We start from the raw sequence: 22287 nt of genomic DNA, 5'->3' as shown, positions 1-22287 counted from the left end.
GCCGCCCGGGCGCGGCCGTGGCGGTGGCGGCCGGGCCGGGCCCGGCGGACGGAGACGGCGGCGGGGCCGGGCCGGGCCGGGCCGGGCCCGGTGCTCGATCATGGAGTTCCCTTTCGACCTGGCCCCGGTGCTGGGCGACCGCTTTTGCATCGTGGATCAGCACCTGCGGCCAGCGGGGCGCGGTGGCACCGTCAAACGGTACCGGGCTTCGCGCGGGGCAGGGCGGGAAGGGCGGGCGCGGGGCATGCCGGGAAACTGGCGGGCCCCGCGATTTTGGGGGTGGTTTGGGGGGGTCTTTGGGTTTTTGTGAGGGGAAGGTGAGGTGACAATGGCTCCTCTCGGTGTCCCCTCGGAGCAGGGAGGAGCTGGAGCAACAGCTGAGGACGGTGATCGATGAACTGGGCAAGGCCTCGGCCAAGGTGGGGGGCACTGGGGGGCTACTGGGAACAAGGGGAGGGTGGAGCTGGGGGGTCCCAGTGGGAAATGGGGGGGCCTGGGGGGTGATTGAGGACAATGGGAGGTCAGAGGGGAGGGGTCCCATGGGTCGTGAGGGGATCCAGGGAGGAATGAGGGGTCACAAAGGGTCCCGGGGAGGTCATGGGGGGTCCCGTGTCCCCCCCAGGCAGGCCCAGGGCCTCTCGACCCCCGTGACCAGCGCGGCCCGAATGGAGAGCAACCGGCATGTGCTGTACATCCTGAGGGACACCCGGTGAGAGCCCAAAATCACCCCAAAATATCCCCAAAACAACCCCAAAATAACCCCCTAAAACAACCCTAGCCAGCCCGTGCTGTACATCCTGAGGGACACCTGGTGAGAGCCCCAAATCACCCCAAAATATCCTGAAAATATCCCCAAAATATCCCCAAAACACCCCCCCAAGACCACCCCAGCTGGCCCCTGCTGTTTCCTGAGGGACACCCGATGAGAGCCCCAAATCACCCCAAAACAACCCCAAAATAAACCCCCAGAACAACCCCCAAATCACCCCAAAATATTCCTAAAATATCCCCAACATAAACCCCCAAAACAACCCCAACAGGCATGTGGGGGACACCTGGTGAGACCCCAAAATTACAAATAACCCCAAAATCACCTCAAGTTGATCCCAAATTCCCCTCCAAGAGCCCGCTCAGACCCCAACCCCATCCCTGAGACCCCCCCCCAGGATCCTTCAAATCCCCCTAAACCCCCCCAAATTCCCCTCTCAAATCCCCCTTTCCCCTTCCAATCCCCCTAAAATGCCCCAAAATCTCCCCAATTTCCCCCCTCCAGATCCCCCAAAGGCTCCGTGCTGGGATTCCTCAAGGTCGGATATAAAAAACTTTTCCTGCTGGTGAGTTCCTGGATCCCGTGGGGTTGGGGGGGAATTTTGGGGTGAAATGCCCCAAATTTGGGGTCCCGTTTGTTTTCTCCAGGAGAGGGATGGGTCCCACGTGGAGGTGGAACCTCTTTGTGTCCTGGATTTTTACATCCACGAGTCCCAGCAGCGCCGGGGGCTGGGCAGGGAGCTCTTCAGGGAGATGCTGCAGGTCAGGTTTGGGGAAAAAATGGGGGTTTTGGGGAAAAAATGGGGTTTTGGGGGAAAAAAATGGGGTTCTTTTGGGGAAAAAATTGGGGTTTTGGGAAAAAAATGGGGGTTTTGTTTGGAGAAAAAATTATGGTGAAATGGGGAAAAAAAATGGGGGGTTTGGGGGAAAATGGGTTTTGGGAAAAAAAATGTGGGTATTGGGAAAAAATGGGTCTTTTTGGGGGGAAAAATGGGGGGTTTTGGGAAAAAAATGAAGGAAATGGGGATTTTTCTTGGGGAAAATGGGATTTGGGGAGGGAAAAAATGAGGTATGGGGGGAAAAAATGGAGATTTTTTTTGGGGGGGAGGGAAATGGGGAATTTTTGGGGGAAAATTGGGATTTTTTTTGTGGGGGAATTGGGGATTTTGGAGGGAAAATGGGATTTGTGAAGGGTAAAGCAAGGTTTTGGCAGAAAAGATGGGAATTTTTAGGAAGATGAAAATGGATTTGGGGAAAATATGGGAATTTTGGGGAGGAAAAAAAAAAAAAAAAGGGGGATTTTGAGGGTGGGGAGAAAAAAGGGATTTTGGTGGGAAAATGGGAATTTGGGGTGTGGTGGAGAGGGGAATTCCCCCAAAATCCCTGGAATTCCCAAATCCCCAGCGGGAGAGGGTGCAGCCGGAGAAGCTGGCGGTGGACAGACCCTCAGAGAAACTTCTGGCATTCCTCAGGAAACATTTCGGCCTCTGCGACCTCATCCCACAGGTGGGAAGGGGAAAAAAAAAAAAAAAAATTTCAATTTTTATTGGCTGTTATTGCGTGTTAAATATCAGATTATCTGTAAATTAAAGGTTTAGTTTTGAATTAAGGGCGAAAAGCACGGAAGTCGCATCGAGTATTAAAATGAATTTAAGTTTGGGGTTTATTTGTCGGTATAAACGCAAAGCAGGGAAACTGAATTGTCAAAAATTAAATTAAATTTGTTGTTTTTTCTTTTCCCAGGTGAACAATTTTGTCATCTTTGAGGGGTTTTTCTCCACCAGAACTGGTGAGTCTGGGATACAATTCCCTTTTTTTTTTTTTTATAATATTTTAATTCCCCATAAAAATCCCTTTGCGGATTCCAGAGGTTCCCAGGATGGATTTTTGGGGTGGATTTTGGCATTTTCCTGGATGAATTTTGGGTGGATTTTGGGATGGGTTTTGAGTGGATTTAGGTGGATTTTGAGATGGATTTGGGGCAGATTTGTGATGAATTATGGGATGGATTTGGGGTAGATTTTGGGATGGATTTGGGTGGATTTTGGGATGGATTTGGGATGGGTTTTGGGATGGGTTTTGGGTGGATTTTGGGATGGATTTGGGATGGGTTTTGGGATGGATTTGGGATGGGTTTTGGGATGGGTTTTGGGTGGATTTCGGGATGGATTTGGGTGGATTTTGGGGTGGATTTGGGTGGATTTTGGGGTGGGTTTTGGGTGGATTTTGGGATGGATTTGGGATGGATTTGGGTGGATTTTGGGGTGGGTTTTGGGTGGATTTTGGGATGGATTTGGGTGGATTTTGGGGTGGGTTTTGGGTGGATTTTGGGATGGATTTGGGATGGATTTGGGTGGATTTTGGGGTGGGTTTTGGGTGGATTTTGGGATGGATTTGGGTGGATTTATGGGATGGGTTTTGGGTGGATTTTGGGATGGATTTGGGTGGATTTATGGGATGGGTTTTGGGTGGATTTTGGGATGGATTTGGGTGGATTTATGGGATGGGTTTTGGGATGGATTTGGGTGGATTTGTGGGATGGGTTTTGGGATGGATTTGGGTGGATTTATGGGATGGGTTTTGGGATGGATTTGGGATGGATTGGGGTGGATTTATGGGATGGGTTTTGGGATGGATTGGGGTGGATTTATGGGATGGGTTTTGGGATGGATTTGGGTGGATTTATGGGATGGGTTTTGGGATGGATTTGGGATGGATTGGGGTGGATTTATGGGATGGGTTTTGGGATGGATTTGGGTGGATTTATGGGATGGGTTTTGGGTTCTTCCCCAGCCCCTGCCCGGCGCCCGTTCCCACGGCCGAGGCCGGAGGAGCCGATCAAGCCGTACTCCCTGAGCGAGAGAGACTGTGAGAGAGGGGCGGGGCCGGGGGGCGGGGCCTGTGGTGGGTGGGGTCAGTGGGTGTGGCCATGGGTACATCAATAGGTGACACCATGGGTGTGGTTGGGGTGTGGTCAGTGCAGGGTGTGGTCATGGGTGTGTCCGTAGGTGTGGTCAGTGTCACCTTGTACACACCCCTGGGTGTGGTCAGTTTGGTGTGGCCATGCAAATGTCAGTGGGTGTGATCCTGGGTACACCCATGGGTGTGGTCATTTGGGTGTGGTCAGTGGGTGTGGCCATGGTATAATCACATGATGTGGCTCATGGGTGTGGCCGGTGGGTGTGGCCATGGATACATAAATAGGTGATATGGGTGTGGTTGGGGTGTGGTCAGTGTGGGGTGTGGTCATGGGCGTATCCATAGGTGTGGTCAGTGGGTGTTAACCCGGACACACCCATGGGTGTGGCCGGTGGGTGTGGCCATGGATACATAAATAGGTGATATGGGTGTGGTTGGGGTGTGGTCAGTGTGGGGTGTGGTTGTGGGCGTGTCCATAGCTGTGGCCAGTGGGTGTTAACCCAGGCACACCCGTGGGTGTGGTCAGTGGGTGTGGCCATGGGCGTGTCCCCTGACGCCCCGCCCATCCCCAGTCCTGCGGGAGGAGCCGGAGCCCCCCTGGCCCTTTAACCTGTCCCGGGGGTCCCCAGTTCGGGGCAGCCTCCGGCCGTTCCTGCTGCGCCGAGAGACCCCCGGGGAGAGCCCCCAAAACCACCCGGAGCCGCCCCCGCGGCGCGCCAGGTACAGGGTGGGGTTGGGATGGGGCTGGGATTGGGGTTGGGATTGGGGGGAGTCTGGGTTTGGGTTTGGATCGGGGACAGAATTGGGAGGGGTTTGGGTTTTGGATGGGATTGGGGTCAGTGCTGGGAGCGGTTTGGGCCGGGCTTTGGGATCGTGTTGGTACCGGTTTGGGGTCAGGTCTGGGTCTGGGTTTGGGGTCAGTTCTGGGTTTGGGGTCAGTTCTGGGTTTGGGTCTGGGGTCAGTTCTGGGTCTGGGGTCAGGTCTGGGTCTGGGTCTGGGGTCAGTTCTGGGTCTGGGGTCAGTTCTGGGTCTGGGGTCAGTTCTGGGTTTGGGTCTGGGGTCAGTTCTGGGTCTGGGGTCAGTTCTGGGTTTGGGGTCAGGTCTGGGTTTGGGTCTGGGGTCAGTTCTGGGTTTGGGTTTGGGGTCAGTTCTGGGTTTGGGGTCAGTTCTGGGTTTGGGTCTGGGGTCAGTTCTGGGTCTGGGGTCAGTTCTGGGTCTGGGGTCAGTTCTGGGTTTGGGTCTGGGGTCAGTTCTGGGTCTGGGGTCAGTTCTGGGTTTGGGGTCAGGTCTGGGTTTGGGTCTGGGGTCAGTTCTGGGTTTGGGTTTGGGGTCAGTTCTGGGTTTGGGGTCAGTTCTGGGTTTGGGTTTGGGGTTGGGTCTGGGGCCAGTTCTGGGTTTGGGTCTGGGGTCAGTTCTGGGTCTGGGGTCAGTTCTGGGTTTGGGGTCAGGTCTGGGTTTGGGTCTGGGGTCAGTTCTGGGTCTGGGGTCAGTTCTGGGTTTGGGGTCAGTTCTGGGTTTGGGTCTGGGGTCAGTTCTGGGTCTGGGGTCAGTTCTGGGTTTGGGGTCAGGTCGGGGTTTGGGTCTGGGGTCAGTTCTGGGTTTGGGTCTGGGGTCAGTTCTGGGTTTGGGGTCAGGTCTGGGTTTGGGTCTGGGGTCAGTTCTGGGTCTGGGGTCAGTTCTGGGTTTGGGTCTGGGGTCAGTTCTGGGCCCTTTGGTCTTTGGCTTGGGCTGGGTTTTGAGCTCTTTTTGGGGTTGATTTGGGGTCAGTTTGGGCTGGGTTTGGGGGTTGATTTTAGGATCGTGCTTTGGATAGAATTCTGAGATCACTTCTTGGGATTCTGGGCTCGGTTTGAGGTTTTTCCCCCTCCCCCCACAGCTCCCTGGGGCGTGTCGGCCGCTGAGCTCCCCCGGCCCCTCCCCCACTCTGGCCACTGACCCTCCCCCACTCTGGCCACTGACCCTCCCCCACTCCGGCCACTGACCCTCCCCAGCCAGGCCATGGGGGGATGGGGCCACCTGGACTTTGGGGGAACTGGGAGGGTCCCATTGACTCAACTGGGACCTGTTCCCATCCCATAACCCCACTGGGAGCCAGTTCCTGCCCTGTAACCCTACTGGGAACCACTTCCTATCCCACTGGAAGCCTCAACTGGGAACCAGTTCCCACCTCATAACCCTGCTGGGAATTGGTTCCTATCCCATAACCCCACTGGGAACCAGTTGCTGTCCCATAACCCTATTGGGAACCAGTTCCTATCCCAGTTTCTGTCCCGTAACCCCACTGGGAACCAACTCCCACCCCCTAATCCTACTGGGAACCAGTTCCTATCCCACTGGAAGCTTCAACTGGGAACCGGTTCCTATCCCATAACCCCACTGGGAACCAGTTGCTGCCCCATAACCCTGTTGGGAACCAGTTCCTATCCCAGTTTCTGTCCCGTAACCCCACTGGAAACCAGTTCCCACCCCACTGGAAGCCTGAACTGGGACCAGTTCCCACCCTGCAGCCCCACTGGGCCCCACCTCCCTGCCCTGTGGGCGCCCCTCCCCCCCGCACGGCCCCGGGGGCGGTGCCTTCCCCTCCCCCCCATTGTTTTTGGGGTAATTTCAATAAAATCGGTGACTCCGAGCTTTGGCGCCTTCCTGGCCTCTTTTCTGTTTGTGGGCGTGGCTTATCTACTACCATGCCCATATATGGACATTGCCCCGCCCCCAGTGTGGGAGCGCGCATCCTATTCGGTAAGCCCGCGAGGCCCCGCCCCTCATATTCCTCATGAATGAACGGCGGGTAGGCGGGAACAACGAGGAAGCACCGCGCATGCGCATCCTGCTGCGGGTCACCTTCCCGCGCTTGGCGCATGCGCGCTGCGCTCAAGGGGGGAAGCGCGCGCGGCGTCGCGCAGGCGCAGAGCGAGCTCCCGGCGTGAGGGGAAGAGGAGGCGGCAGCGCCACCGGGGACAAGCGACAAGCGGGGACGGGGCGGCCGCCATGTACCGGCACGTCACCGCCACCGTCACCGCCACCGTTCGCCTCCGGCCTGGCCGTGCCTGGGCTCCGGCAGCAGCTGCAGCGCCCGGGCCGGCCCCGCCGCGCCGCCGCTACCGAGCGCGGCCGCAGGTGAAGGGAGAGCGCTGAGGGGGGAGGGGGCGGGGTTATGCAAACAGAGGAGCGGGTGGGTGGTGTTATGTAAATTAGCGGCGTATCTGTGGTCTAAATGGGTGGGGTTACGTAAATTGGAGGAGTAGCGGCATTGGAAAGGGCCGGGGTTATGTAATTAGAGCCGTAGATTGTTTGGGAATGCGGTTATGCAAATGAGGGACCGCTGGGTGGGCGGGCCTATGCAAATAGAGTTGCGCGTGTGAAAACAATAGGCGTGGTTATGCAAATCAGCGCCCTGAAATGGTGCTGTTTGTCGTTGGTGGGGCGTGGTTATGCAAATGAAGGGCGTGTGGAACCAAATGGGGCAAATCCTCCCCGAATCGGTGAAATCCCCTTTTCCACGGGGCAAATCCCTCCTTGAATAACTCAAACCCATCCCCGTGGAGGAATCCTTTGTTCATACAGATCCCAAACTTTCCTTTTATTTCCCCCAATTCCCAGGACCTGGAGCCCCACCTGGGACCCTGCCCCACCCTGGCCCTGCTGCCCCAGGTGCGACCCCCCGGGACCCCCCCCCGGGGTCTGGAGGGGCTCGGGGGTCCGGTCACCACGGTGGACGGGAGGCGTGAGGACGACATCGATGTCAGGGACCCCCCCCGGCTACTGCTGGGACCCCCGGGACCACCCCCGGACACCCCAGGGACACCCCAAGGTCGCCGTCCCAACCCCCCCTCCATGGAGGAACACCTGGCCAGGATGCACGAGAAACTGCAGCACGAGGTGCCAAAACGGGGGAGGGGACAAGGAAAGGTGGGAGACAAATTGGGGAGGGGGGCGATAAAATGGTGGGGGGGGTCGAGAGGAAAGGGGAGGTGGGATAGAACCGGGGCAGGTGACAACAACCCCGGTGACCCCATCCCCCGCTCCCAGCTCCCAAATTTCTTCCTGAAGATCCCGGACTACGCCCTGTACGCCCCCGACGTGGAGTTCCAGTGCCAACACCTGCACCTGCACACGCGGTGGGTGACAGCGGGGACGGCCCTGGGGACGGCGGGCGGGGGCGCAGGGGGTGACGCCGTGTCCCCGTGTCCCCAGGGGCCGAGCCATGTACGCCGTGGCCGTGGCCCTGTGCCGGGCGCTGGCCTGGGGCTACTTCGCCAGCCTGAGGCTGGAGGTGCTGGCCCTGACCCGGCACCCCGAGGACTGGAGCGTGAGGGCCAGGTGGCGCCTGACGGGGCTGCCCCTGCACCTGCTGCTGCTGCGCTGGTACAGGAGGGACAAACGGAGCCTGCTCAGGTGAGGGACGCGCCTGGCACACCTGTGGCACACCTGTGTCGCCCCCATCGTCCCTGTGTCACACCTGTGTCCCTCAATTTCCTCCCCCCCCCACTGCCCCCAGGTCCTACGACGCCTTCTCCACTTTCTTCCTCAACTCCCAGGGGCTCGTCCGCTGCCACCGCGTGGACAAGGTGAGTCCGACCACACCTGGGGGACACCTGGGGGCCATCCCCTGTGTCCCCTGACTCTGTGTCCCCTCCCCCAGCTGATGCCGGCCCCCACGGCCGTCCCCGAGCCCAAGAAGCTGCTGGTGGCCGCGGCGCTGGCCGTGGCCCTGACCCGGCCCTGAAGCCACCGCAGGTGACACCTGAGTGTCCTTTTTGTCACCTCCACCTGTGCCCTCCCCCCCTTAAATTAATGTACAGAATAAACGAGCGGTGACGCAGGGGACAGCCCCAGGTGGCGCCGGTTCCGGTTTTCTGACGCACAGGGGCTGTATTGGGGTGACCCCCAGGTGTCCCCAAAGGTCCCCCAGGTGGGCTCAGCCCAGCTCCTCCCGTGATTTCCCGGGTTTTTTGGGCATTTTGCGGCCGCTGCCGTCCTCGAGCTCCTTGGCCTGGTAATAATGGGGGGCGACCTCCAGCAGCCAGGAACTGTCGATCTCGATCACCTGGGGACAAGGGACACACCTGTCACACCTGGGGACATCCCTAGGGACACACCTGAGGATAGGGGTGATGGGTTGGGCTCACCACTTTGTCACCTTGGTAACCAGGTCCCCCTCACTGTTGTCCCCACATGCTCACCTTGGGGGTGCGGCCCCCAGCCTGTCCGCGGCTGTCCCCAATGTCCCTGCAGTGCCCCCAGGCCCCCGAGGTGTCCCTGCCATGTCCCCCAGGTATCCCCCAGGTGTGCCCAGGTGTGCTCACCTGTCTCATGAACTCCTTGGAGGTGCACACCAGCTCGTGGTAGAGCACCCAGCGTGGCTGTGCCATGTCCCCCAGGTGTCCCCAGTGCCCCCAGGTGTCTCCAGGTATCCCCCAGGTGTGCCCAGGTGTGCTCACCTGTCTCATGAACTCCTTGGAGGTGCACACCAGCTCGTGGTAGAGCACCCAGCGTGGCTGCAGGGAGAACAGGGCGCTGTTGGGGTGGATGAACACGGGCTGCTGGTGCTTCACCGTGCGGTACCCGCCCCGCGCCAGGCGCGCCGTGTGGTAAAAGAACCCGGCTGTGATGGCCTGGGGGGAACAGGAAACGGGACGGCTTACTGGGATGGACTGGGATGGACTGGGAGAGGGGCTGGGATGGACTGGGATGGGTCCCAGGGGTGTTCTGGGGGTGTATTTTGGGAATTTGGGGTCCATTGTGGGGTTTAACTTCCTGACCGGAAGGGTCAGGATATTTTGATGGTATTTTGGGAGATACTTCGGGGACATTTCGGGGCCGGTTTTGGGTCCGTTCTGGGGTTCACCTTGCGGACCAGGTCCAGGTTGCCCCCGCAGGAGGACGGGGCGATCTCCACGCGCTCCATCAGCCCCTGCAGCTGGTCCCGGACGTCGCGGGCGCGGCGCAGGGAACGCGCCTGAACGAAGTGCTCGTAGCACCACTGCAGGGAGTGACCGCTGGCCACCCACTGCCCTCGGGCACACGGACACGTAGGGGACACACGGACACGTAGGGGACACACGGACGGGACAGGCGGACGGAGGACAGACAGACAGGCAGGGGACACACGGACACGTAGGGGACAGCAAGAAAAGGACACGCACAGGGACGCGGTCAGCGCCGCTGCTGCACACGGCCCTGTCCCCAACCCCCCCAGGTGTCCCTGCAGGTGTGCCCCCTGCTGTCCCCAATGTCCCCAGGTGTCCTCCCAGGTATCCCCGATGTCCCCACAGGTGTGCCCCCAGGTGTCCCTAACCCCCCAGGTGTCCCCCCAGGCGTCCCCAGGTGTGGCCGTACCTGGTTGTAGACGTTGAGCAGCACCAGGTGGTCGCCCCCGGGGACGCTGAAGGCCACCCTGGCGCTGTCGGCGTGCAGCACCTTGTCCTTGGGCCGGTAGAACACGGCGTTGTTCACCGACAGCATGGCGGCCACCGTCAGCACCTCCTCCGTGCACCCGTACCTGAGCGGGGACAGGGGGACGCTGGGGACACCTTGGGGACATTTGGGGGCACCTTGGGGACACTCTGGGGACATTCAGGGACACTCTGGGGACATCTGGGGACACGGCTGTCACTCACTGCTCACTCGCCAGGATCATCTTGGCCAACATCGGCTCCACGGGCAGCTCCGCCATGCGCCGGCCCAGCTGGGACAGGGACACCAGTAACCACCAGTAACCACCAGTGACAGCAGGGAGAGGGACACCAGTAACCACCAGGGACACCCCCAGTCCCTCCCAGTACCGTGGTGAGCTCCCCCAGGTGGCTCGGAGCCCATTCCCAGTTTGCCCAGTCCCTCCCAGTACCGTGGTGAGCTCCCCCAGGTGGCTCAGAGCCCACTCCCAGTTTGCCCAGTCCCTCCCAGTACCGTGGTGAGCTCCCCCAGGTGGCTCGGAGCCCACTCCCAGTCTGTCCCAGTCCCTCCCAGTACCGTGGTGAGCTCCCCCAGGTGGCTCGGAGCCCATTCCCAGTTTGCCCAGTCCCTCCCAGTACCGTGGTGAGCTCCCCCAGGTGGCTCAGAGCCCACTCCCAGTTTGCCCAGTCCCTCCCAGTACCGTGGTGAGCTCCCCCAGGTGGCTCGGAGCCCATTCCCAGTTTGCCCAGTCCCTCCCAGTACCGTGGTGAGCTCCCCCAGGTGGCTCAGAGCCCACTCCCAGTTTGCCCAGTCCCTCCCAGTACCGTGGTGAGCTCCCCCAGGTGGCTCAGAGCCCACTCCCAGTTTGCCCAGTCCCTCCCAGTACCGTGGTGAGCTCCCCCAGGTGGCTCGGAGCCCATTCCCAGTCTGTCCCAGTCCCTCCCAGTACCGTGGTGAGCTCCCCCAGGTGGCTCGGAGCCCATTCCCAGTTTGCCCAGTCCCTCCCAGTACCGTGGTGAGCTCCCCCAGGTGGCTCGGAGCCCACTCCCAGTTTGCCCAGTCCCTCCCAGTACCGTGGTGAGCTCCCCCAGGTGGCTCAGAGCCCACTCCCAGTTTGCCCAGTCCCTCCCAGTACCGTGGTGAGCTCCCCCAGGTGGCTCGGAGCCCATTCCCAGTCTGTCCCAGTCCCTCCCAGTACCGTGGTGAGCTCCCCCAGGTGGCTCGGAGCCCATTCCCAGTTTGCCCAGTCCCTCCCAGTACCGTGGTGAGCTCCCCCAGGTGGCTCGGAGCCCACTCCCAGTTTGCCCAGTCCCTCCCAGTACCGTGGTGAGCTCCCCCAGGTGGCTCAGAGCCCACTCCCAGTTTGCCCAGTCCCTCCCAGTACCGTGGTGAGCTCCCCCAGGTGGCTCGGAGCCCATTCCCAGTCTGTCCCAGTCCCTCCCAGTACCGTGGTGAGCTCCCCCAGGTGGCTCGGAGCCCATTCCCAGTTTGCCCAGTCCCTCCCAGTACCGTGGTGAGCTCCCCCAGGTGGCTCGGAGCCCACTCCCAGTCTGTCCCAGTCCCTCCCAGTACCGTGGTGAGCTCCCCCAGGTGGTTCAGCGCTCCCAGTGCGTACAGCTGCTCCAGTGCCAGCACCAGCGTCTCGTGGGGGGGAGGGTCCAGGAAATCGAAGTGGATCAGGTCATTGATCCCTGGGGACACCCCGGAGTGTCACCAGTGCCACCAGGGTGTCCCCAGGGTGTCCCCAGGGTGTCACCAGTGCCACCAGTGCCACCAGGGTGTCCCCAGGGTGTCCCCAGGGTGTCCCAAGGACTCCTGGAATTGTCACCTGAGAGCCACCAGCGGTCCCCAAAACTTCCCCTGAGATGTTCCCAGTGCCTCCCAGTAACTCCCAGTGATCCCCAGTCCCTCGTAATCCCCTCCCAGTGCCCCCAGTCCCTCCCAGTGCCCCCCAGTCCCTCCCAGTGCTCACCCAGGCTCTTGAGCAGCAGCACCAGTGACCCCAGGTCTGTCCTGGCACCTCCATAACTCCCTTTTAACCCTTTCTAACCCCTCCCAGTCCTCTCCAGTCCCCTCCCAGTGCCCCCCAGTCCCTCCCAGTGCTCACCCAGGCTCTTGAGCAGCAGCACCAGTGACCCCAGGTCTGCTCTCTGGATCTCTGGCACCGGGGTCTCCTCCAGCTCGTGCTGGAACGCCCAGGCCGTGTAGAGCCGGAAGCATTTCCCAGGTGCCACACGCCCCGCGCGGCCTGCGCGCTGATTGGCCGAGGCCTGCAGACAGGTACGGCACACCTGGCACCTGTGACCTGGCACCTGTCATCTGTCACCTGTGACCTGGGACATGGGACCTGGGACTTGCTGGGGACAGGTGTGACACCTGGCACAGGGCACCTGTGACCTGCCTGGGATGCACTGGGGACACAGCACTGGCACCTGGCACCTGTCTGCTGTCACCTGTCACACGTAGCGACACAGGGACAGGACGGTTCAGGGGGATCCAGGGGTGTAACACTGAGGTCACACAGGTGACACTCAGGTGACACTCAGGTGCCCTTACCCTGGAGCAGGGTGTCACCACCAGGGACTCCATGCCGGTTCTGGCTCGCGGTGGGTGACAATAGGGTGACAATAGATGACAGTAGGATGACACAGGTGACACACAGGTGGCACAGGTGACACTCAGGTGACACTCAGGTGCCCTTACCCTGGAGCAGGGTGTCACCACCAGGGACTCCATGCCGGTTCTGGCGCTGTAGCTCTTCTGCTTGCAGAACCCCGGGTCCAGCACGTACACGATGCCGTCGATGGTCACCGACGTCTCCGCGATGTTGGTGGCCACCACCACCTGTGCCAGGGGGCGGGGACACACCTGGGGACATGCCCCTGCAGGCCCCACCCTCCCGACCACGCCCAGATAAGCCACACCCATCCCAAAGCACGTGTTGTTAAGCCACGCCCACTCTGACCTTCCTTCAAACCCCACCCTGCAGGCCACGCCCAATTAAACCACACCCAGTTAGCCACCACCCACTTTGACCACACCAAATTAAGCCACACCCCTTTGGACCCCCCCCAATCCTGACCACACCCATTTATACTCCACCCACCTGACCACACCCACCACTCACTTTTTAATCCACACCACCCCCCCCCCCCTTCATTAAACCACGCCCCCTCCTGAGCCTACACCCATTCCCTTAAAGGGCCAGCGCACCTTCCTGGCCCCCGGGGGGGTGGGCTGGAAGATCCGGGCCTGCAGCTCCGAGGGCAGGTTGGCGTAGATGGGCAGGACCAGCAGCTCGGGCAAGCGCGAGCCCAGGCGGCGACAGCGCTCCTGGAGCAGCTCCACACAGGCCTCGATCTCCTCCTGCCGCCGCGGGGACAGAGGGGACGCTGGGGACGCTGGGGGACATTGCGGGGACCAAGACTCGTGGCAGGAAATTGAGGGTGAGGACAGGGGAAGTCTCAGAGACGGGGGACACTCAGGTGACACTTGGGTGACACAGAGATGACGACGGGTGACGCACAGGTGACACTTAGGCGACACAGGTATGACGCGGGTGACACACAGGTGACGCACAGGTGACACCGACCTGCCCGGTGAGGAACACCAGGATGTCCCCGGGGGGTTGGGTGACGTGGATCTGCAGCACTGACACCACACAGGCCTCCAGGTAATCGGCCTCGGGAGCCTGGGGGGACATTGGGGACATCGGGGACATCAGCACCAGGTGTCCCCAGAGGTCCCCAGCGTCCCCTCACGTCCCCAAATGCTGCCAACACCCTCAGGTGTCCCTCAACACCCCCAATGTCCCCCAGCGTCCCTTGCACGTCCCCAGTGTCCCCGGTGCCACCTTGGTGTAGTAGATGTCCACCGGGAAGCGCCGCCCGGGGATGCGGAACACGGGCGCGTGGTCGAAGAAGGCCGAGAAGCGCTCGGTGTCCAGCGTGGCCGAGGCCACCAGCACCTTGAGCTGAGGCCGGAACCGAGCGATGTCCTTGATGAGGCCGAAGAGCACGTCCGTGTGCAGGGTCCTCTCGTGGGCCTCGTCCACCATGATCACACTGGGGGGACGGGGACAGGGGGATAGGGACATGGGGACGGACACAGGGACAGGGACACAGGGATGGCCTCAGTGTCAGGGACACGTCCCCAGGTGTCCCCAAGTGTCCCCAGTGTCCTCCAGGTGTCCCCAGTGTCACCTGTAGGAGGCCAGGTCGGGCTCTGTCAGGAACTCCCTCAGCAGCATCCCGTCCGTCATGTACTTGAGCACCGTGCGCTCCGACGTGCAGTCCTCGAAGCGGATGCTGTACCCCACCTTGGGGACAAGGACACGGCTCTGTCACCTCCCCCGGGGTCACTGTCACCTCCCCCGGGGTCACTGTCACCTCCCCCTGGGTGCTGTCACCTCCCCCGGGGTCACTGTCACCTCCCTCGGTGTCACTGTCACCTCCCCCGGGGTCACTGTCACCTCCCCCTGGGTGCTGTCACCTCCCCCTGGGTGCTGTCACCTACCCCGGGGGTCACTGTCACCTCCCCCTGGGTGCTGTCACCTACCCCGGGGTCACTGTCACCCCCCCTGGGGTCACTGTCACCTCCCCCGGGGTCACTGTCACCTCCCCCTGGGTGCTGTCACCTCCCCCGGGGTCACTGTCACCTCCCCCTGGGTGCTGTCACCTCCCCCGGGGTCACTGTCACCTCCCCCTGGGTGCTGTCACCTACCCCGGGGTCACTGTCACCCCCCCTGGGGTCACTGTCACCTACCCCGGGGTCACTGTCACCCCCCCTGGGGTCACTGTCACCTCCCCCGGGGTCACTGTCACCTCCCCCTGGGTGCTGTCACCTACCCCGGGGTCACTGTCACCTCCCCGGGGGTCACTGTCACCTCCCCCGGGGTCACTGTCACCTCCCCGGGCTCGCACAGTCCCCCCAGGGTCACTCAGGCCACCCCTGTGGTCACTCAAAGCCCCTCAGTTGTCCCTTGGAGCGTGACCAACGCGTCCCAAAGCGCCCAGGATGTGTCACCACGTCCCAGTGTCCCCAGTCCCCCCAATGTCCCCAATCCCCTCAGTGTCCCCATGTCCCAGTGTCCCCCCAGTGTCCCCAGTGTCACCTCGTTTCCCAGCTTTGTCCCCATCTCCACGGCCACCCTGGCTGCCACGCTCATGGCCGCCACGCGCCGCGGCTGCGTCACCCCGATCTTCAACCCGCCCCGCGTGTACCCCTGGGGACAGGGAGGGGACAGGGAGGGGACAGGGAGGGGACAGGGATGGGACAGAGAGGGGACAGGGAGGGGACAGGGAGAGGACAGAGAGGGGACAGAGGGGACAGAGGGGACAGAGAGGGGACAGGGAGGGGACAGGGAGGGGACAGGGAGGGGACAGAGAGGGGACAGGGAGGGGACAGGGAGGGGACAGGGAGAGGACAGGGAGGGGACAGGGAGGGACAGGGAGAGGACAGGGGGACAGGGAGGGGACAGAGAGGGGACAGAGAGGGGACAGAGAGAGGACAGGGGGTCAGGGAGGGGACAGAGACCCCCAGAGACCCCCCGGATCACAACTGACCCCAAAAACCACAACTGACCCAAAAATTAGAACTGAGCATCCCCAGATGCCCCCAGTCCCCCACAATCCCCTCCCAGTCCATCCCAGTCCCTCCTAATCCCCTCCCAGTCCATCCCAGTCCCTCCCAATCCTCTCCCAGTCCCTCCCAATCCCCTCCCAGTCCCCCCCAATCCCCTCCCAGTCCCCCCCAATTCCCTCCCAGTCCCCCCAATCCCCTCCCAGTCCATCCCAGTCCCTCCCAATCCTCTCCCAGTCCCTCCCAGTCCCCCCCAATCCCTTCCCAGTCCCCCCAATCCCCTCCCAGTCCCCCCCAATTCCCTCCCAGTCCCTCCCAATCCCTTCCCAGTCCCCCCAATCCCCTCCCAGTACCCCCCAATTCCCTCCCAGTCCCTCCCAGTCCCTCCCAATCCCTTCCCAGTCCCCCCAATCCCCTCCCAGTCCCTCCCAGTACCTCCTCGTGCAGGTACTGGGGGATCTGGGTGGTTTTTCCCGATCCTGTCTCTCCCTCGATCACCAGCACCTGGTGCTGGGCCACGGCCGCCACCAGTTCATCCCGGAATGGGAAAATGGGGAGAGCCCGGCGGCTGTCCTGGAGAGACTGCCGGCGCCGCTCGGCCTCGGGGACGGGGTCAGGGACGTCCTGGGGACACCCCAGTGTCACCCCAGTGCCACCGGTGCCACCCTCAGTGTGATCAAATCCGCCCCAGTGCCGCCAGTAACTGCCCGGTGTCCCCCAGTGCTCGGCCTTGGGGACACCCTGGAGGTCACCGTGGTTCTGTTCGCCCAAATTCTTCTTTTACCTGCCCCAAACCTCCCCAAACCATCCCAAACTGTCCCCAAATCCCCCCACATCTCTCCCAGGTGACCTCAAATCCCCTTCCCAGGACCCCAAATGTCCCCCAAGCCATCCCAAAATCTCTCCAAACCCCTTCCCACGACCCCAAACCCCTTCCCATGACCCCAAATCCCCCCCCCCCGAACCATCCCAAAATCCCCCCAAACCCCTTCCCACGACCCCAAACCCCCCCCAGGTGACCCCGGCCCCACCTTGTGGGGGTCGGTCCCCTCTAATTGGGCAGCACTAACGAACTGCACCATCTCCTCCTCCTCCAGCAGCAGCTCGTAGCCCGGGGCTGCCTGGGCTCTGTCCCTGGCCCCGACTCGCAGCGAGGCCGCCCCCAGCCTCTGCTCCTCCCAGCGCCTCTGCTCGTCCCGAGGGGCCAGAGCCTCCTCCCCCACCTCCTCCTGCTCGGGAATCTTCTGGAAAATGGAATTGGGGGGGGGGGGGGTTCAGGGAATGGGGGTGGAGGGGGGGTTTGGGGGTGACTGGGGGAGATTTGGAGTGCTGGACAAGATCCTGGAGCTCCCAGATCACGTTTTCCCATCACCAAACCAGAATCTGTGATTCCCTGGAGAATCCAGGATGGATTTTTTTTGGTGACCAAACCAGAATTTCTGATTCCCTGGAGATGCCAGGATGGATTTTCCCATGACCAAACCAGAATTTCTGATTCCCAGAAGCTCCCAGGATGGATTTTTACATGACTGAACCAGAATTAGTGATTCCCAGAAGCTCCGAGATCACATTTTCACATGACCAAACCAGAATTTGTGACTCCCTGGAGCTCCCAGCATGGATTTTTTTGTGACCAAACCAGAATTTCAGATTTCCTGCAGCTCCCAGATCACATTTTTTTGTGACCAAACCAGAATTTCAGATTTCCTGCAGCTCCCACATCACATTTTTACATGACCAAACAAGAATTTCTGATTCCCTGGAGCTGCCAGGATGGATTTTTTTGTGACCAAACCAGAATTTCACATCTGCAGCTCCCAGATCACATTTTTTTTGTGACCAAACCAGAATTTCAGATTTCCTGCAGCTCCCAGATCACATTTTTACATGACCAAACAAGAATTTCCGATTCCCTGGAGCTACCAGGATGGATTTTTTTGTGACCAAACCAGAATTTCAGATTTCCTGCAGCTCCCAGATCACATTTTTACATGACCAAACAAGAATTTCACATCTGCACCTCCCAGATCACATTTTTTTGTGACCAAACCAGAATTTCAGATCTCCTGCACCTCCCAGATCACATTTTTTTTGTGACCAAACCAGAATTTCAGATTTCCTGCAGCTCCCACATCACATTTTTACATGACCAAACAAGAATTTCTGATTCCCTGGAGCTACCAGGATGGATTTTTTTGTGACCAAACCAGAATTTCACATCTGCACCTCCCAGATCACATTTTTTTGTGACCAAACCAAAATTTCAGATTTCCTGCAGCTCCCAGATCACATTTTTTTTTGTGACCAAACCAGAATTTCACATCTGCAGCTCCCAGATCACATTTTTTTTGTGACCAAACCAGAATTTCAGATTTCCTGCAGCTCCCAGATCACATTTTTACATGACCAAACAAGAATTTCTGATTCCCTGGAGCTACCAGGATGGATTTTTTTGTGACCAAACCAGAATTTCACATCTGCACCTCCCAGATCACATTTTTTTGTGACCAAACCAAAATTTCAGATTTCCTGCAGCTCCCAGATCACATTTTTTTTTGTGACCAAACCAGAATTTCACATCTGCAGCTCCCAGATCACATTTTTTTTGTGACCAAACCAGAATTTCAGATTTCCTGCAGCTCCCAGATCACATTTTTACATGACCAAACAAGAATTTCCGATTCCCTGGAGCTGCCAGGATGGATTTTTTTGTGACCAAACCAAAATTTCAGATCTCCTGCACCTCCCAGATCACATTTTTACGTGACCGAACCAGAACCGGTGACTCCCCGGAGCTGCCAGGATGGTTTTCCCCACCTTCCCCACCCCAGGAGCCCCTCCCAGGTGTGACACCTGCCCGCTCCCGCCGTCCCTGACCTTGGCCCGCGTCTCCTCGGGGATGTGGTACCGGCTGCTCCTCTCCAGCTGCTCCCTGGCCCCGGCCCGTTTGTAGTCCCGGGCCAGGTCCCGAACCTGGCGCTTGTAGCGCAGCTCGCGGAGCTCGGCCGCGCTCAGGGAATCCTCCCCGAAGAGCAGCTCCTCGTCCTGGATCTCCAGCTCCAGCTCCTCCAGCTTCTCCCGTTCGCGCTTCGCCAGGTACTCGCGGCGGGAGCGCTTGCGCAGCTCGGGGATCTGGGAGAGATGGGGGGGAGATGGGAAAAAATGGGGGGAAATGGGAAAAAATGGGGGGAAATGGGGGAGAAATGTGGGGAAATGGGGTAGAAATGGGAGAAAATGGGGGGAAATGGGAGAAAATGGGAGAAAATGGGGGGAAATGGGGGAAATGGGGTAGAAATGGGGGAAACGGGGGAAATGGGGGAGAAATGGGGGAAATGGGGGAAAATGGGGGGAAATGGGGTAGAAATGGGGGGAAATGGGGGGAATGGGGGGAAATGGGGGGAAACGGGGGGAAATGGGGGAGAAATGGGGGAAAATGGGGTAGAAATGGGGGAAAATGGGGGGAAATGGGGGAGAAATGGGGGAAAATGGGGGAGAATGGGGGAGAAATGGGGGAAATGGGGGAAAATGCGGGAGAAATGGGGGGAAATGGGGGGAAATGGGGGGAAACAGGGGGGAAACGGGGGAAAATGGGGGCAAAATGGGGGGAAATGGGGGGAAAATGGTGGGAAAAGGGCAGGGACTCACAGTGGGAGCGCTTGTGGAGCTCAGGGATCTGGGACAAATGGGGAGGAAATGGGAAAAAATGGGGGGAAATGGGGAGAAAATGGAGTAGAATGAGATGAAAATGGGGTAAAAAGAGGGGATTTGGGGCAGCTCTCACCAGCGCTTTTTGGTCTTCCTCGGCCATTTTGAGGCGTTTTTGGGCTTCTTCATAGGCCTGGAAAGGGAAAAGGGGGGAAGGAAGGTGGGGGACACCCCCAAATCCCACTCACAGTTCCCTAAATGCCCCCCAGGACCCCTCAAATCCATCCACACCACCCCTCAATTCCCTCCTGACACCCCTTAAATCCCACTCAGGCATCAAAGCTCCTCACCAAACCCCCTCAAATCCTCCCCAAAACTCCTCAAATCCCCCCAGGACCCCCCAAATCTTTCCCAGGACCTCTCAAATTCCCTCCAGAACTCCTCAAATCTCCCCCAGATCCATCAAATACCCCCTAATTGCCCACCAGGACCCCTCAAATCCTCTCAAATCCCCCCAGGACCCCTCAAATCCTCTCAAATCCCACCAGGACCCCTCAAACCCACCCCCAAATCCCCCCAGGACCCCTCAGATTCCCCCTCAAATCCCCTCAGGACCCCTCAAAGCCTCTCAAATCCCCCCCCAGGACCCTTCAAATTCCCCCAGGACCCCTCAGATTCCCCCTCAAATCCCCCCAGGACCCCTCAAATCCCTCCAGGACCCCTCAAATCCCTCCCCCCCCCCCACCGGTGCCCCCTCTCCCCCTGACCTTGCTGTCCCCCCGAGCCCCCCGGTCCCGTTCCCGGTCCCGCCGCCGCAGCCGCTCGGCGAAGGCGTCACGTTCCCGCAGGTCCCGCAGCCGCTCCCGCTCCGACGCCTCCCACTCCTCCTCCGGCTCCTCGGGGGGCTCGGCACCTCTTGGGGAGGGGGAAAAATGGGTTGGGGGACCCCAAAACCCCACCCCGGAGCATCAGGAATAGAAAAAAATGGATCCAGGAGGTCAAAAAAAAGCGTCAAAATCGCACCCGGGGCGGCCGAAAAATTATCTGTGGGTGCCTAAAATCGTGGGGAGGAAGCCCCAAATCGCAGCTGGGATCCCCCAGAATCTACCCAGGGTATCAAAATTGCTGCTGGAAGCATGGAAATCCCACCTGGGAGGTAAAAATCTACCTGTGAGCACAACAAAAATGGCAAAACCTGTGGGATTTCAGGGCTTTCTGACAGTGGAAATTCCAAAATTCGGGGATTTTGGGCTTCTAATCTCTGGGATTTTAGGGGTTTTGGGCTCCCAGATGCCAGGATTTCTGGAATTTTGGGGTTTTTGGGTTCTCAGACTCCAGGGTTTCCGGGATTATGGGTTTTTTGGAGCCGAAATTTGGGGTTTTCGCGCTTCCAAACTGCAGAGTTTTGGGGATTTCAGCCTCCCAAAGCCCAAAATTTTTGGGATTTTAGAGTTTTCTCAGAGCAGAAATCCCAAAACTCCATCTCCCAAAGGACTGAAGGGAACTCCAAGAGGAAGGAGAACACCCCAAAAATAGAGCCGGCCCCAAAAACCAGGCGGTCCCTGACCACAGGGGCAGGAGCGAGCCCCAAAAAGCCCCAAATATTTTGGGGAGACCCCTCCCAAAACTCCCCCCCGCTACTCACGGCGGGGGTGACGGCGACGCCGCGGTGGCCTCGGGGGGAGACTCGGAGCGGCGTCGTCGCCTCAGGTGTCGCCGGCGAGGGCGTGGCTCGTCCTGGGCGGGGCTCGGCCCCTCCTCGTCGCTCTCCACCAATCGGTAGCCGCGGTTTTGCCGCTGCAGCTCCAGGGCCGCCCGCTCGGCCGCGCGCCCGGGGGGCTCCCGGGGGGCTTCTCGTGGCACCTGCGGGTGAAGCGGGGTCAAGGACACTCCCAGGAGCCACGCCCAATATGGCTGCACACACCTGAGGGCAAGCCAAAGTGGCACCACCCACTTGATCCCACTCAAAATGGCCACTCCCTGCTGGACACACCCAATATGGTGCCACCCACTTGACCACACCCAATATGGCCACCCTCCACTTATCCACACCCAATATGGCCACTCCCTGCTGGACACACCCAATATGGTGCCACCCAACGTGACCACACCCAAAATGGCCACACCTCTTTGGACACCAAAGCCCAGCCTGATTGGCTGATGTCTGTGGGAGCCACACCCACTTGTGGTGACGCCATTTTAAGGCGGGTTAAGCCGCACCCCTCATCAGTGGCCACACCTTTATTTTTAAGCCACACCCCTTATTATTTGGCCACGCCTCATCACCATTTATGGTGTATTCAAACCACGCCTAGGCCACGCCCCTATCTCCATATAAAGTCACGTCCATCACGCAAAAGCCCCGCCCATTCCCAGTTTTCGCTCCTCTCGGGGAAGCCCCGCCCCTTCCCCCCCTCACGAATTCCCGCCCACCTTGTCCCACAGCTGGCGCGCGAACTCGCGCACGCGCGGCTCCTCCACGCGCAGGGCCTCGGTCTCCCGCAGCCGCTCCAGCAGCTCTTCCAGGCTGCGGCTCCGCCGCGCCAGAGCCACCAGGAAAGCGGGGACATGGCGGGCGCTGAGGCCCAGTAGCTCCTGCAGCTGCCCGGACACCCAGCGCTCGAGGGCCGCCGTCGCCGCCGCCATGGCCGCTACTCCGCCTCTTCCTTCTCTGCCTCACGGAGCCGCCGCCCAATCGGCGCCCAGGCGGGGAGCCTCGGCCAATCAGCGCCCGGCTCGCGCCTCCCGCCCTCACGCCGCGGCGGGCGCGGCCAATCAGAGTTTGCGTCTCGCGAGGCCACGCCCACTATCGGCTCTACCGTAATGTCGCGAGAGGCGCTCGCGCTTTACCGTAACGCCGCGTCGAGAAGCGCAGCTCGCGACGAGGAATTTGGGGACGCGCGGATCCAAATTTTTTAAATGAAAAAAAAAAGTTAAATTTCCATTTTTTATCTCAGGCTCATCCTCCAAAATCAATC

General features: G+C 59.9%; 3 protein-coding genes across 5 annotated transcripts; 2 read left to right on the top strand and 1 right to left on the bottom strand.

Annotated features, from left to right (window-relative positions):
- The first annotated feature begins 63 nt into the window (after positions 1 to 63).
- Positions 64 to 6317, top strand: ATAT1 (alpha tubulin acetyltransferase 1). 3 transcript variants are annotated; one of them, XM_062512305.1, is made up of 10 exons: positions 64 to 198; positions 359 to 419; positions 623 to 709; positions 1274 to 1334; positions 1417 to 1530; positions 2173 to 2274; positions 2512 to 2557; positions 3562 to 3636; positions 4260 to 4407; positions 5565 to 6317. In XM_062512305.1, exons 2-10 carry the CDS (start codon positions 394 to 396, stop codon positions 5587 to 5589), a joined length of 684 nt encoding a protein of 227 aa, XP_062368289.1. In that variant the 5' UTR covers positions 64 to 198; positions 359 to 393; the 3' UTR covers positions 5590 to 6317. The 3 variants fall into 3 exon arrangements, with proteins under 3 accessions (XP_062368289.1, XP_062368287.1, XP_062368288.1); XM_062512303.1 differs by having other exon boundaries at positions 70 to 198; positions 359 to 418; positions 602 to 709; XM_062512304.1 differs by having other exon boundaries at positions 70 to 198; positions 627 to 709.
- Positions 6318 to 6506: 189 nt separating this feature from the next.
- C35H6orf136 (chromosome 35 C6orf136 homolog) lies at positions 6507 to 8549 on the top strand. The gene is given in 7 exon segments (XM_062512300.1): positions 6507 to 6662; positions 6665 to 6805; positions 7289 to 7567; positions 7718 to 7806; positions 7883 to 8083; positions 8187 to 8256; positions 8331 to 8549. Coding segments are annotated over 7 exon segments (1020 nt in total). The 3' UTR covers positions 8415 to 8549.
- On the bottom strand, positions 8526 to 21958 carry DHX16 (DEAH-box helicase 16). The gene is made up of 20 exons (XM_062512268.1): positions 21743 to 21958; positions 20955 to 21172; positions 20077 to 20224; positions 19446 to 19502; positions 18542 to 18796; positions 16696 to 16908; positions 16100 to 16288; positions 15198 to 15308; positions 14287 to 14402; positions 13938 to 14148; positions 13677 to 13775; positions 13298 to 13450; positions 12788 to 12928; positions 12192 to 12354; positions 11657 to 11775; positions 10309 to 10376; positions 10028 to 10190; positions 9537 to 9698; positions 9130 to 9303; positions 8526 to 8735 (listed from the first exon to the last, which is right to left on the bottom strand). Exons 1-20 carry the CDS (start codon positions 21953 to 21955, stop codon positions 8607 to 8609), a joined length of 3102 nt encoding a protein of 1033 aa, XP_062368252.1. The 5' UTR covers positions 21956 to 21958; the 3' UTR covers positions 8526 to 8606.
- Positions 21959 to 22287: the final 329 nt, after the last annotated feature.

Source organism: Cinclus cinclus, chromosome 35 (genome assembly GCF_963662255.1).
Source record: "Cinclus cinclus chromosome 35, bCinCin1.1, whole genome shotgun sequence".
Lineage (NCBI taxonomy): Eukaryota > Metazoa > Chordata > Aves > Passeriformes > Cinclidae > Cinclus > Cinclus cinclus.
Note: the sequence above shows the minus strand (reverse complement) of the source record. Positions and strands in the feature narration are given on the sequence as shown.